The sequence below is a fragment of the Octodon degus genome, unplaced genomic scaffold, assembly GCF_000260255.1.
Source record: "Octodon degus isolate 3935 unplaced genomic scaffold, OctDeg1.0 scaffold00019, whole genome shotgun sequence".
NCBI classification, from domain to species: Eukaryota; Metazoa; Chordata; class Mammalia; order Rodentia; family Octodontidae; genus Octodon; species Octodon degus.
The window spans coordinates 4,883,602-4,896,076 of NW_004524595.1; the positions used below are offsets into that span (position 1 = coordinate 4,883,602).

At 46.0% G+C, this 12,475-nt stretch overlaps 2 protein-coding genes across 3 annotated transcripts in view; both read right to left on the bottom strand.

The window, feature by feature from the left end:
- The window catches only part of Trim54 (tripartite motif containing 54), a 22,095-nt gene extending 15,007 nt beyond the window's left edge, over positions 1 to 7,088 (bottom strand). For both annotated transcript variants that reach the window (XM_023710996.1, XM_023710995.1), the window contains exon 1: positions 6,593 to 7,088. In XM_023710996.1, coding sequence (XP_023566764.1) covers positions 6,593 to 6,760 — 168 coding nt within the window. In that variant the 5' untranslated portion in view covers positions 6,761 to 7,088. The remainder of the gene's footprint in view (positions 1 to 6,592) is intronic.
- Positions 7,089 to 8,756: 1,668 nt separating this feature from the next.
- Positions 8,757 to 11,694, bottom strand: Dnajc5g (DnaJ heat shock protein family (Hsp40) member C5 gamma). Its single transcript, XM_023711048.1, has 6 exons — positions 11,636 to 11,694; positions 10,666 to 10,781; positions 10,175 to 10,388; positions 9,876 to 10,020; positions 9,261 to 9,325; positions 8,757 to 8,864 (listed from the first exon to the last, which is right to left on the bottom strand). Exons 2-5 carry the CDS (start codon positions 10,776 to 10,778, stop codon positions 9,279 to 9,281), a joined length of 519 nt encoding a protein of 172 aa, XP_023566816.1. The 5' UTR covers positions 10,779 to 10,781; positions 11,636 to 11,694; the 3' UTR covers positions 8,757 to 8,864; positions 9,261 to 9,278.
- Between the last annotated feature and the right edge of the window lie 781 nt (positions 11,695 to 12,475).

Sequence of the window (12,475 nt, forward strand, 5' to 3'; positions counted from 1 at the left end):
ACAACATAGACATAGTGTCTATCTATTTATGTGCTATATGCTTATCTGGGATTTATAAATAAAAGGATTAAGATTTTGAGGTCGCATTTCAAAAATTAAGAAATTTTTTCCCCTGTGCTTTTTATTGTTTTGAGACAGAATATCACTGAGTTGCTCAGTTGCCCAGGCTGGACTTGAATTTGCGATCCTCCTGTCTCAGCCTCCCACAGTTCTGGGTTTATAGGTGTGCACTACCACACTCAGCTGTATCCTTTAGTCCAATGCAGTTGGTTTCCTTATGAGCACATGTATTATGTATAACTTAAGCACTGTCCATAGAAGGGACCCATTGGTCTCCCAAACTGACAAATGGATCCATGGCACAAAAAATAAATTACTCTCTGATCTGACTATAAATCCCTAAATGTTCTCATCAAAAAGTGTTTTGGAGTCTGGCTTGAGTGAGTATAAGTGATAATGAGTATGCTATAGATGGTGACCTTCTTAGCATAGCTTCTTAGCTGACAGTCTACTTTGGGCTGACGATTCCTTGGCCAGCTGGCAAATATCCACTTAGCAAAATCTTATCTTCTGTATCTGTTTATCCTTCTATTTCAAGACTAAGAAATAACTGATTGGCTCTACTGCATACACAAATGCCATGTTCTTCCCTTAAATGCTACATTTACCCAAGGGAGTCAACCCCATAGCGTGAGATTTCATGTGCCAATGATGAGATGGGTAGGAAGCAGAACCCAACACCTTGATTTATGTTCCTGTTCTGTCCCTTTGTTTGACTGTGACCTGTTTCCTGTGTTCTCCCTGAACAGTGAGGATAACATCAATTCTTTCTCATTCAAATGGAATCATGTTTGTGAAGACGCTCTATAAATTATAAAGCACTGCATAAACACAAAGGAAATGCTAACAGTCCTAATCTAGAGTTTAAAAATAAATAACTCCACAAAACCACCAGGCATAAAATAACTGTTCTTTCTTTGTTGCAAAGGCTAAAATGGAATGGAACAAGGCTGGGAACATAGCTCAGTGTACAGCATGCGAAGCCCTTGCTCTGATCCCGAGCACAAAACACAAGCACGCACACACAGAGGCTGTGCTCAAGGCTCTAGCACAGCCTCCATACCCTGAATGGTCCCTCTTCTAGGCTCTATGGTGCCTGCTGGTCCCTTGGCAATGTTCCAGTAGCATCTAAAAGAAATGCCCCCACAGATGCTCTGTAAATGCAGTTAGTCAGGCAATGCCTTGCTTTATCTTTTAGTTACCCAGCGAGTGCCAGCATGGTATACAAGACCAGGACACAGGGCAGCTGCTTGGAGTGGATCTGCCCAACCTGATGGGCCTGGCCAGGAATGAATGGTGGATGACAAAGGTTTTGTGAACCAGGCCCTGCGGGCACATGGGAGAAGCTGTGGGAACCAGCGAGCAGAAGACATGATCTTTGCCGACCAGTTGAAGAGTGTTGGAAAATTTGGGTTTCAGCAAAATCTAGCTATGGGTGTGAGAAGGATTTTGAGAGGAGGGCTAGCTAGAGCGACAGGGCCTGGATGGAGCCTACTGGTGGGAGAATAGAAAGGCCTTAAAAATCATAATCCATGACCCTTTTTCTTGAATTTGATGTTTGTTCATGTATTTGAGACGAAGTCCTGCTACGTAGTTCCAGATGTCCTTGAAATCACTTTGTAGCCCAGGATAGCCTCAAATTTGCAGCGATCCTCCTGCCTCAGCCTTCTGAGTTCTAGGATTACAGATTCGCACCATCATGCCTGATTTATTTCTTAAATTTGTGAAACGAGATTGTTAAAATCAGTTTAAGCCAGGTATAGTGGCACACACCTGTAATCCTAGCACTCAGCAGGCTGAGGCAGGAGGATCACTGCAAATTTGCGGCTATTCTGGGCTACAAAGTGAATTCATGGCCAGCCTGAACCAAATAGTGAAACCCTATCTCAAAAAGACAAAAAAAGAAAGAAAGAAAAAGAAGATCAAGGGAAGGAGACCTCAATGGGGGTGCATGGTCCCACAACCCAACCCCTTTCCACACAGGAATATGTTTCTGAACCCTGATGTGAGGTTCATACAACTCACCAGACTTCAGTGAGGCAGCTTCTCATAAAGGAAACCTGGGCGAAGGACGCAGCTCTTCAGCACAACACTTGCCCAGTATAGAAGACCCAGCTTGGCCGGTTCCCAACACTACACATACAGAAGACCTGCCCAAGGCTACAGAACTCCTAGTCCCCTTGGCCAGCAGAGGAAGTAGTTGAGGAGGCAGGCTGGGGGTATTTTCACTGAAGGCCTGTGTGTGAGGATCCCAGGGCTACTAAAGGCCTGGAATTGGGGTGGTGTGAATGGGAGGCCATCTCTTTCTCTAACTAGCCTTTCTCTGGAGAAGGAGGCCTCTGTCTTATATTCCCCACTGCAAACTGCCCTAGATAGACAGACCTCCTGCAGAAAAGCTGCTCCCAGCCTCCTCCTTACAAGACCTTCCGCCTGTCTGCTAAACTACAACAGGTTGCAACTCAGAAGCAAATGCCCACAGCAAAGTGGGAGCAGGTACAAAAATAAACGGCAAGCTTGCTCTAAAGTAGTTCAGACGTGAATAGAGTTTACAAATACAGAAACACATGGGGAGATGTTTGTGTCAATCCCCACACCAACAGCTTTGGTCTAGCCAAAATTCTTGGTAGCTGAGTGGGTGTATGTGTGGGGAGCAAGGGAGACAAAAATTAGAGGGGGCTAATGTCATATTTTTCTGTTTTCTGTTTCAGCTCAGAGAGAGATGTGCTATAGCTCTAAAAAGAAGTAGTTAAATTATAATCACAACTATATAAAAACATGTACAGGGAGAATGGCTTCAAAGCAATATGCAAAAATGAAAATAAATGTGCTAGTCAAGGTAAGATTTTGGATGCTTTCTTCCCAAATCCCTAGTCCTGTTCAACATTTTCAACTAAATGTTTCATCTTTTCATTTTTTTATTTCCTAGTGGTCTAGTTAATCTGAATTCCCACCCACCCCCACGGTCTTACTACATAGTAAAGGCTGGCCTCAAACTTATGGAAATCCTCCTGCCTCAGCCTCTTCAGTGCTGGGATTACAGGTGAATGCCAGCATGCCTGGCTAGCTTACCTGAGTTTATCAAGTTATAATTTCTCCAACTTCTTGTTTGTTGTCCATCACAGCAGTTTTTTAGGATAGCAAACACTGAAAAATAAGCCTTTTAGAGGATGGGTTAGACAGACTGCATTCCAATCATAATAGTGAGACACAAGGGTCAGGGAGATAGCTCATTGGAATAAGTGCTTGCATGGCAAGGGCAAGGTCCTGAGTTCAATCCCTGGTACCACAACAAAAAATAGTGAGACACAATATAGCTATTTAAAAAGACAGAAAGCTGGACGTATGCATGTAGAACAATCACAAGAGAAAGTAAGTGAACAAGAGCAATTAGTCTAGTCTCATATGTCTATACATGCAAATATGGAGCTGTGCAATGGAACTTTCTGGAAGGATGCCCGAGCTCATTCTATCTACTAAAGAAAATTGAAAGTCTGAGATGAGTGGTGTATTCATTTTTCATAGGACTTGAACTCCTAAGGTGTTTGAAAAAAAATGTACACATAAAATTTTAAATATGGTACTGGTGTCACTTTCATAACTGTTAACTTTCTAGGCACTGTTCTAAAGGTCTTCTTCCTAAGTGATTTGAAGATGGAGGAACTCAAGTCTTCTTGCCATACATAGAAAACAGACAATCTGATTATGCCTCGAGTTGTCAAAATGTGGAGGCAATGTGCGAAAAAACTAAATATGCTCATCTTTCAGATAGCGATCTACTGCGATGTATATACTTAGGTGCAGCTGGAGAACTGGGTCAGCCTCCCCCACGCCCTCCCAAATAAAGCAGCAAGGAAATGAGCTGCTTACTCTGCTCTCTGCGGAGGACCCAGGGGTGCTTTGAACTTAAAAAAATGTGCAACACTCCTGGCTTGCAGAGCCATCTGAGAGCCCTGGAAGTCACATTACCTCCCAAACACTCAGTACAGGGCGTTTGTTGTGAGATGCATTTGTCATGTTGCCCAGACTGGTTTCAAACTCTTGGGCTCGAGCAAATCTCCTGCCTCAACCTCCCGGGGGCCTTGGCTTTTGCACAGTGTTTAATCCAGACCATTTGCTGGTCTCTCTAGGCCCAGTTGGTATTCTAGAGCTTCTTGGAATCCAAATAGTGTGCCTCAAGCAAAGGAGATCACTTAAACACTTTTTCAACCTGTCTGTGGAACCTTTTCCTGGGTCCCTCTGCCAGGTGACACCATGTGGCTTGAACTTTAACATTTTGGCTTTTTTTTTTTTTTTACTGGACACATTACCTTAGTTTTCCAGATTTCACTTTGACGAATATATTTCAGGTTCTAATGAGAGGATGTTCAACTATAAATTCGTGGGAAAGAGTGGCAAAAATCTTTCTGCCATCCCCTCAGGCATCTCAGCCTGAAGGTTGTGCAGAGTTACCCAGACCAAAGGGAGAACCAAGGTGGCTGTCAAGGGGCAGCCTCTCAGATGGGCCTTGCAGGGGCATGTGCAGACATACATTCAGCACAGGCAAATGGCAGGAGGGACTTGTCATGGGCACTTCGTGAAGACGACAGACGGAAGACAGACAAAGAGTTGGTTGGAGAACAGCTTGTGATGGCCTGATCTAGCTATCCCATATTTTCCCCCAAATACGCTGTCTCAAGGAACCTAAAAGAGAAATATTTTCCTGGTTAAACAGCATTTGTAGCTGAACATGAGTTTGCACCTATAATCCCAGCACTCAGGAGGCTGAGGCAGGAAAATCACAGTGAGTTCAAGGCCAGCCTGGGCTACATAGAAAGACCCTGTCTTAAAAACCAAATAACAAGAACATAACAACAACCCAACTCAGTGGTACAGCATTTGACTAACATGTATAAGGCTGTAAGGCTCTGGGTTCAATCCCAACTACCACCGGGGGCAGGGAGATTACTTGTGTTTGACAAGTAATAATCTCCTAACCTCTGATACAGATGAATACCTGACATGATGTTCCGATCACTGACACGCACACCAAGCACGCTGACTCAGGTCTACTCTGGTTTACCTCATTCGCAGGGGCTTTGCATGTGCACACACACCCCTTTTTGCATTGTTCTCCCTGTTCTCGGTGGGATCTGTCCTCTACTTGAGCCTTCACTGGCAGCAACGGGCAAGAAAGGAAGCCTGTTTGTAACATTATGCTGCTTTTATTTTTGCATTCAGTGGCCAACTCTTGGTGGGAGTGCAGACTGGTGAAAACTACTGTGGAAACTGGTATGAGGACTCCTCAAAAAACTAGGGCTAGAGGTTACATTCGACCCAGCTATTCTTCTCCCGGGTATCATCCCGAAAGAATTAAAAGCATCATGCCACAGGGATATATGTATACCCATATTTATAGTGCCAGCTTGTAATAGCTAAATCTTGGACACAGCCCAAATGCCCACCAACTGATGAATGGATAAAGAAGGTGTGATTCTTTTATACCAGGGAGTACTGCTCTGCCATAAAGAAGGATGAGCTTGAGACATGTCTAGGTAAATGGATGCACATAAATCAGACACACATGTAAATATCACGTTGCTTCTCTGGTGTGAGAAGCTGAAAGTATAAATAAGGACCAAAGTATAATACATATTGTGAATAGGAGGAGAGTGTTCAAACAAGAAGGAGAAATAGGCAAGGGGAGGGGAGGAAGGGAGGAAAGAAAAAAAAAGGAGGAAAAAGTGGAAACAAAGTTTTTATAAATGAAGAGGGAAAAAAGGGTTGAAGGGTAAAGGACTGGGAAAGAAGCAACAAGCTGTATCATGTACAGGTACAATTTCCCTAGGAGTGTGATCATTATGTATATCTAAAATTACCAATAAAATAAAAAAATAAAATAAAATAAAAATGAAATCACTGGCCTGAATGATACCTGTGATTTTTCTTAGCTCTGCTTTGCCCTGTGACCACATGTACATCCAAACTGGCTGCACTTCTGGGAACATTTTTTCTGTCTTTATCAAGTGACCTCAGACCCCTCAGCCCATGGGCCTCTTTCCTGAAGTCTGGAGGGATCTCGGTGTGAACTGAACTTAGGAGAATGCCCATTCATTTGCCTACTATATCATTTTGCCCCCAAAATGGATGCCTTGAGCTTTAGGATCCTCCTCTTAGGGGTTGTATTATTATTTTCTACTGTTTTGGTATTTCATTGGTCTCTGCTCCAGATTTTCCACAAGGACTATCAAAGTCTGAAGCCCCAAACTGAATACAGAAAGTAGTACAGCTCCTACAGGGCCAGGTGCAAGACCCCCTGCTTCTTTTCTGCAGGGCCCTCATTCCCCTGGGGATGGATCCAGCTTCTGGTGCTGGCATAGGCATGACCTGCCAGCCTGCATGGCGGCTGCTGACTCATGCTTACTCTGGGATCCAGGGACCCGGCTCACCTGCTCCTCTGGCACAGCAGTCCCACCCACCTCCCCAAGCAACCCCAGCACTTGCCACCCTCCAGGGTATCCCCAAGTCTGTGCCACTGCCCTGGTCCCAAACCCACCTGGAAGACGTCATTAGCACACTTGCGACACAGGTTATGCTGGCAGGGCAGGATCACCACCGGCTTGGAGAACATTTCCAAGCAGATGGGGCAGATAAGCTGCTTCTCCAGGTTGTCCATGCTGTGCGCATCCCCTAGCAGCGGCTTGAAACCCACCGTGAAGTTCATCCCTCAGTGCTGGTGCCTGACCTGGCTGTGGCCCTTGCTCTGGCCTTGTCTTGCTGTCTCTGGGTCCTTCCTCGTCCCTTAGACTGTGTGGATTCTTAGGTTCCCTTCTGTTGCTCCCTCCTAAATGGTGCTGTTTTAGTTCCTGTCCCTTCCTCTAACAACTGCCTATCCCTGCTTATCTCCGCAGCTCTGTCTCTGTTCCTTCCTTGGTACTCTCACCAGGTACATGCAGCTCTATCCCTCCCACCTACAAAATTCTCTTTTTGTCCTCCAAACTCACTCTGTGGGCAGCACTGTTTGTCCCTTACTCCTCAGAGAGGAGATTAATATTACTGTGGGGGTGGGGAGACAAGGGGCCTCTGTGTGACATTCCAACTCCCAATTTAGCTCATGTAAGGCGAGCCACAGCTGTCACAGAGGGAATGACCCTGACTCACTCACTCCGAGCAGGAGCAGAGGTGACAGTCACACTTGTGGTGAAAGGTGGGCCAACAGGGGTATGCATCTCTCCCTTGCTATCACCCCGAAGGCTCCTATGAGCCCCAGCCCCTGTGCCTTGGCTTGGGACCATCTTCAGCTGGTAGGGAAGGCACTAGGCATTGCTCTGGTGAGAGGAAAGATCTGGCTAGACCAAAAGAGCAATGCTCCACCCTCCACAGGCATAGCCAGTGACCCTGGCCTCTCCTGCAAGTCCATGTGATTCAGAAGAAAGGCAGCACAGACTGGACAGATAGCCTCTTTCCCAGACTCCTAGCCTGTTTGCTCTCTCCCAGCCCTTTCCTCTATCATCTGAGGAAAGGTGACTGTTGCACCAGGCCTGGAAATGATGCCCCTAGAAAGTGTGCAATTCTAGTTCACAAACAAACACACCACTGAAGCCACTCAGAGGACTTTCAATTTGTTTGGAAATTGGGAGAAGCAGAACTGAGCAGAAAGGATCTGAATGCCAGGAGTCTATTTTGGGCACCAGGAAATCAGTCTCCAGGGATCTTAGAGCTGGACAGAGTCAGTCATCCGGCTCCAGACCCAACTCCACAGTTGTCCTGGACTCTCCTTTCCATGCCAGGCTGGTCCCAGATGTGAGCACTGGACTTCAGTTTGTTCTCCAGTTGGCCTGTTCCTGTCTTCCAAAGAAGACACAATTTGTCTTCTTTGGGCCTTGTCCACACAGTGAAATAAGACAAAATCGTTTATTTACTGACATTCCTTGGCCTTTCTCCTAATGAGGGGAGAGAAGTTTGAGGCATCCCAGGAATTCCACACAGATGAAAAATAAATGGTGTGGGGAGGATGCTGAGCAGCTCGCATGAAGATGAAAGAGTTGGGGAAGGGTCTGCAAAGTACAGTCTTTCTTCTACCACATCTCATGCCTGTTTAAGAATCAACTTTAGGTGGTTAGCCTGGGTAAGATGTGGTAAGGATGGAGACAAGCAGGCACTGATTCACTGGGTTCTGGGCAGGAACTAAAGTCCAGGGAGGATCCAGGGTGAGGTGGCTATCTGCAAGACTCAAATACAGTCATTTCCCAAGTTGGCTTGTGGTCGGCCGAAGTGAGGCTGCAACGCCCATGGTGTGGGCACCGGAAGATGACAGCAGCCTCAGAAAGCTATACTGGTTTAGCAATGCGATGGATGCTAGGAGTTCTTGGTACCCGGTGTTGTAACAAAGGAGGATTTACTGATATAGAAGCTCCAAGAACAGGATCTGCCCTGCTCAATGGCCAGGATCTTGGTGGAGGTTTTGTAGGCTCAGCCACCTAACTGACACTGGCTCAGTTGCGAAGGCAGGCACCAGGAAAGGAGTCCTTGGTAAAAGTTTGTTGATGGCAGTCAGTGCCTGAGTCCTCATGCAGGTAGGGATGGCAGTACTGCTGACAGATTAAAGTGGGACTGGAGCTAGAAAGAGTAGCTGGAGCCCCTGCATGGCCAGGATCAGAGCCAGAGATGGTATCCGTACTGGATGGTCATCATCAATGCTTCCAAAGTAGGAATTCTCACAGGAGGAGGAATCAAGTTAGAATCAAAGTCAGAAGAGGGCTACCTGCGCTTCTCTCCAGTGTATCCAGTGCACTGGGCAGCAACGGACACCTTCACTCGGCCAGCACCTGGAGGCAGAAGTTAGCACTGTATTAACCAGAAGAAATAATCTCCTAGAATTTAGGGCAAATCCCCTCTCTATAAAGATATAAACCTCTGGAGTGTATTCTATGAGGACATAAATTTTCCACTAATAACCCACCTGAAATTATCTTATATGGTTCTTAGGCTTTTCTTATTTATTTATTTTTAATGGTATTAAGGATTGAACCTAAGGTATTCCCATTGGGCCACATCCCCAGCTCCCCGCTTTTTTATTTTGAGATAAGTTCTCACTAAGCTGTTAACTTGTCCAAGCTGGGTTCGAACTTGCAGTCCTCTTGCCTCAGAGCACTGGAATTAAAGGACTGTGCCACCAAGCCTGGCTTTATCCTTCACTTATCACTTCCTTTCAGTTTACATACCTCACCCTTCTTACTGTATTAATAATCTTCACTATCTTCATCTTTTTCAAAACGATGTTTTGTCCCTAAGATGGAATTATACATGTTTACACATATAAGCACTTAATGACAAATTTTTAGTCTACAGATGAGGAAACCCTTACCTTACAGCTGCTCAGTGAACGCTTTAAGGTGGCACTGATGTGAATGGGAATAATCTCCAATCTTATCCTTTTCCTCCTCATCCTTTTTTTCCCACCTCTTTCTTCTTTTTCTGCAAACTCAGGCCCTTGTGCATACTAGGTAAGTTCTCTATCATTGAGCTATACCCCCTGTTTATCTTCCTTTGGAGTAGAAATAAGTTGCATGCTTGAACCTGTTTTCAACTGCTGCTGTTTCTAGGTAAGGTATCCTACCTCATTCCTTAGCCACCAATGTTACATTCAAATTGCCAGTTCATGACATAAAGCACTCAGAAATGTTACTCATCTCTTTTTTCTTCCTTTTGCCCCAGTGCCAGACTTGAGACTGCCAGAATTAGGGATTAACTTGCCATTTTCATGGGTCTTTCTTATTCCCACCCTTTTCTCTCACTGCTAATCCAGATCTGACTTCAGTGTCTCCCCTGATCTTCACCTGAACTTGGAGGTTGTGTCTGGACGTTCTGTTGACCTTTCTGCCTATTCATCTCCTCAGGTGGTGGTTTGAGTGCTCCACAGCAGAAACAGCAGCAGCAGCAACAACAACAACAAGTGAGGAGTGCACACAGGAGGACGAGTGTCTAAAAGGTAGCAGAGAAGACTCAGTCCAGCTGTTTTTCTATATTTCCACCCATCTTCCCTCCCTCCTTCCCTCCTCACACACAGAAAATCTCTTCTAGGAGAGGAGTGTCACACTCCTTACTTATACTTAAGGGACTAGGAAGAGCTGTGTACCTTGAACCAGCAACTATTGACTATAAAATAATATCTAACTCCATCTTCGCCAAAGTGATCATAGAGGTATATTCCAAATGAGCCATGTTTGTCATAGATTGCCCGTTTCTTAGGGTCACTCAGTATAGCATGGGCCGTGTTGATTTCTTTGAAGATTTCTGCAGCTTGAGCGTCCCCTGGATTCTTGTCTGGATGATACTGCAAGGCCAGTTTCCTACCCAAAAGGAGGACAGGAGGGATGAGAAAATGGCTAGTGATGGATGGCGAGGATGAAAAGAGGGACAGGTGTCTAGACGGTGTTGAGAAATGCATAGGTTGTGGTACAAAGGATAGAGGAAGCAAATAAGATCTAAATATCTTCCCATGCCACCCTACAGATGGCCTCTTTCAGTCCCAAATAAAGGCTTCTTGAGATCTAAACAAGGGCCTGAAAGCAAAATAGAAAGAAAAGGAGGAAATTCTAGAGTTCAGTCAAGGACTAGGGTCTGAACCTGTAGGACTTCTTGATGTCTTCAGGTGAGGCACCCTTCTTAAGTTCTAGCACTGCATAGAGGGTGGTCCCACTTTTGGACAGCCGGCGGGCTGCTTCATCCACATGAGACATGTTCTGAGTCAAAAGGACAAGTAAAACATATTAGTGAGGGGGTACAAGGACTGGCAGGATAGTACAGGTGACTAGAAGAGCATTCAAATTAAAATTATGAAGAGGAAACATCTTGCCCTCCCATTTCCCAGCATCCTCCATCTGCCCAGGCTCCCAGGTACTCCAAGCCTAGAGTGGCCTAAGTATGAGAAGGTGAAGCCATGGAAAAGTCTGATTTCACCCAGGGTGCTTATGTAAGTAAACAGCCTTTTGCCTATCCCTGCTCAGGATTGGGTTGAAAAGTTCGGCATCCCCAGTCCCTGAACAGGTTGAGTAAGGAATAGGGGATGAACCACAATGGCCAGGAGAGAAACAACTTAGACTGTACTATGCACTGCATAAAGAAGTCAGGTGTCCAGAAGCCAGGCAGAGGCAAAGAACAGGCTTGTGGCCAGGTCAGAGACTTGCGTTTTCTTCCCCCACACTCCGCCTCCGACCTCTAGCCCTCTGAGATGGGGCAGCTGGGACAGCAGAGGCTGACTCAGGCACTGAAGCGGGGAGGGAATGCTGCGGGGAGGGGTTTGAAGGCAGCCCAGGGATCCAAGTGCACCAGGCAGACGCCTGGCAGGCAGGTGGCCTGAAAAACCAGGGCAACAAGCTCAAAAGGGGCGCTCATCATAGGCTGGGGCCTCATTCCCGACCATCCTGGGTTATAGAGTGTGCTCAAGGCCACACTGAACTGCATGGTGAGTCCCTTTCTCAAAAAGACATAAATAAAATAAAATAAAATAGGCTGAGGCCTCAGCCCCATACCTACAATTCAACTAGAGCCTCTTTACCATCGAGTCACTCTCTTAAACCAAATACGCCTCACAAACCTTTCATCCTCCAGGGTGTGAAACTTCACACTGCCAGTTCAGCGGGCCGACTGCGCTTGCGCGCACCTGCGCAGTAACCACGTTGGGTCCTTTTCTGGCGCGGGCGGGTGGGGCAGCCACTTTTGGCACTGGGACTTATTTGGCTCCCACGGAAGCCTGAGCTGCGCAGGCCCGAGGCCGAGCGTTGCTCCGGCAGCGGGCATCTCTGTTCTCCAGTCAGAGGGCAGCAGCCTTCCCGATCGCACACGTGGCTTTCCAGCCCAATTGCGGAACATCAGGCCTGCCCGCGTGACGATTGTGAGGTATGGCTCGGCGAGCTTTCTCAAGAGGCATGTTACTTTCCTCGTCTTCCTCAGAGCTTAGGGCTCACTTCATCCTTCTTTGAGACTCAGATGTCAGTGTTCTCTGAGGAGATGGTGACTCCTTCTTTTTCCTTCCCTGCCACCAGCTCGTTCCCTCCATGGTATGTGACCAATTATATTGTAATGTTTCATTGGCATATGCTTTTACATGGTATTTAGAGATGTTCCAGGAGACATTACAGGGCTTCAGAAACTTTATTCAGACACTGTATGCGGCATGAAGATGGGGCCGTGATACGATTATATAATCCAGGCTGATATTTATATTGTTTCTAGCCACTTGATAATATATAAATTTAGAATTAAAATACTTATACATAAATTAGGAAATCAAATCTCCCTCTCTCTCTTTTTTTTTAAACTTTATTTATTTAGTGTGTGTGTGTGGCCAGTTCAGCCCACCACAGGGCTGGCTGACCTGTGGTGCTGGGGATTGAACCGCGGTCCCTGTGCTTTTGCTTAGCTTAGCTTGTTCTAA

Bases quoted from the DNA above. Each gene is read 5' to 3' on its own strand.
- Dnajc5g (XM_023711048.1), bottom strand. From the start codon at position 10,778: ATGTCTCATGTGGATGAAGCAGCCCGCCGGCTGTCCAAAAGTGGGACC. The intron at 10,021-10,174 runs GTACACAGCTCT...GCTACCTTTTAG, and splicing joins TCAATAGTTGCTGGTTCAAG to ACACTCGTCCTCCTGTGTGC. The intron at 9,326-9,875 runs GTGAAGATCAGG...ATTCCATCTTAG, and splicing joins GACACAACCTCCAAGTTCAG to GGACAAAACATCGTTTTGAA.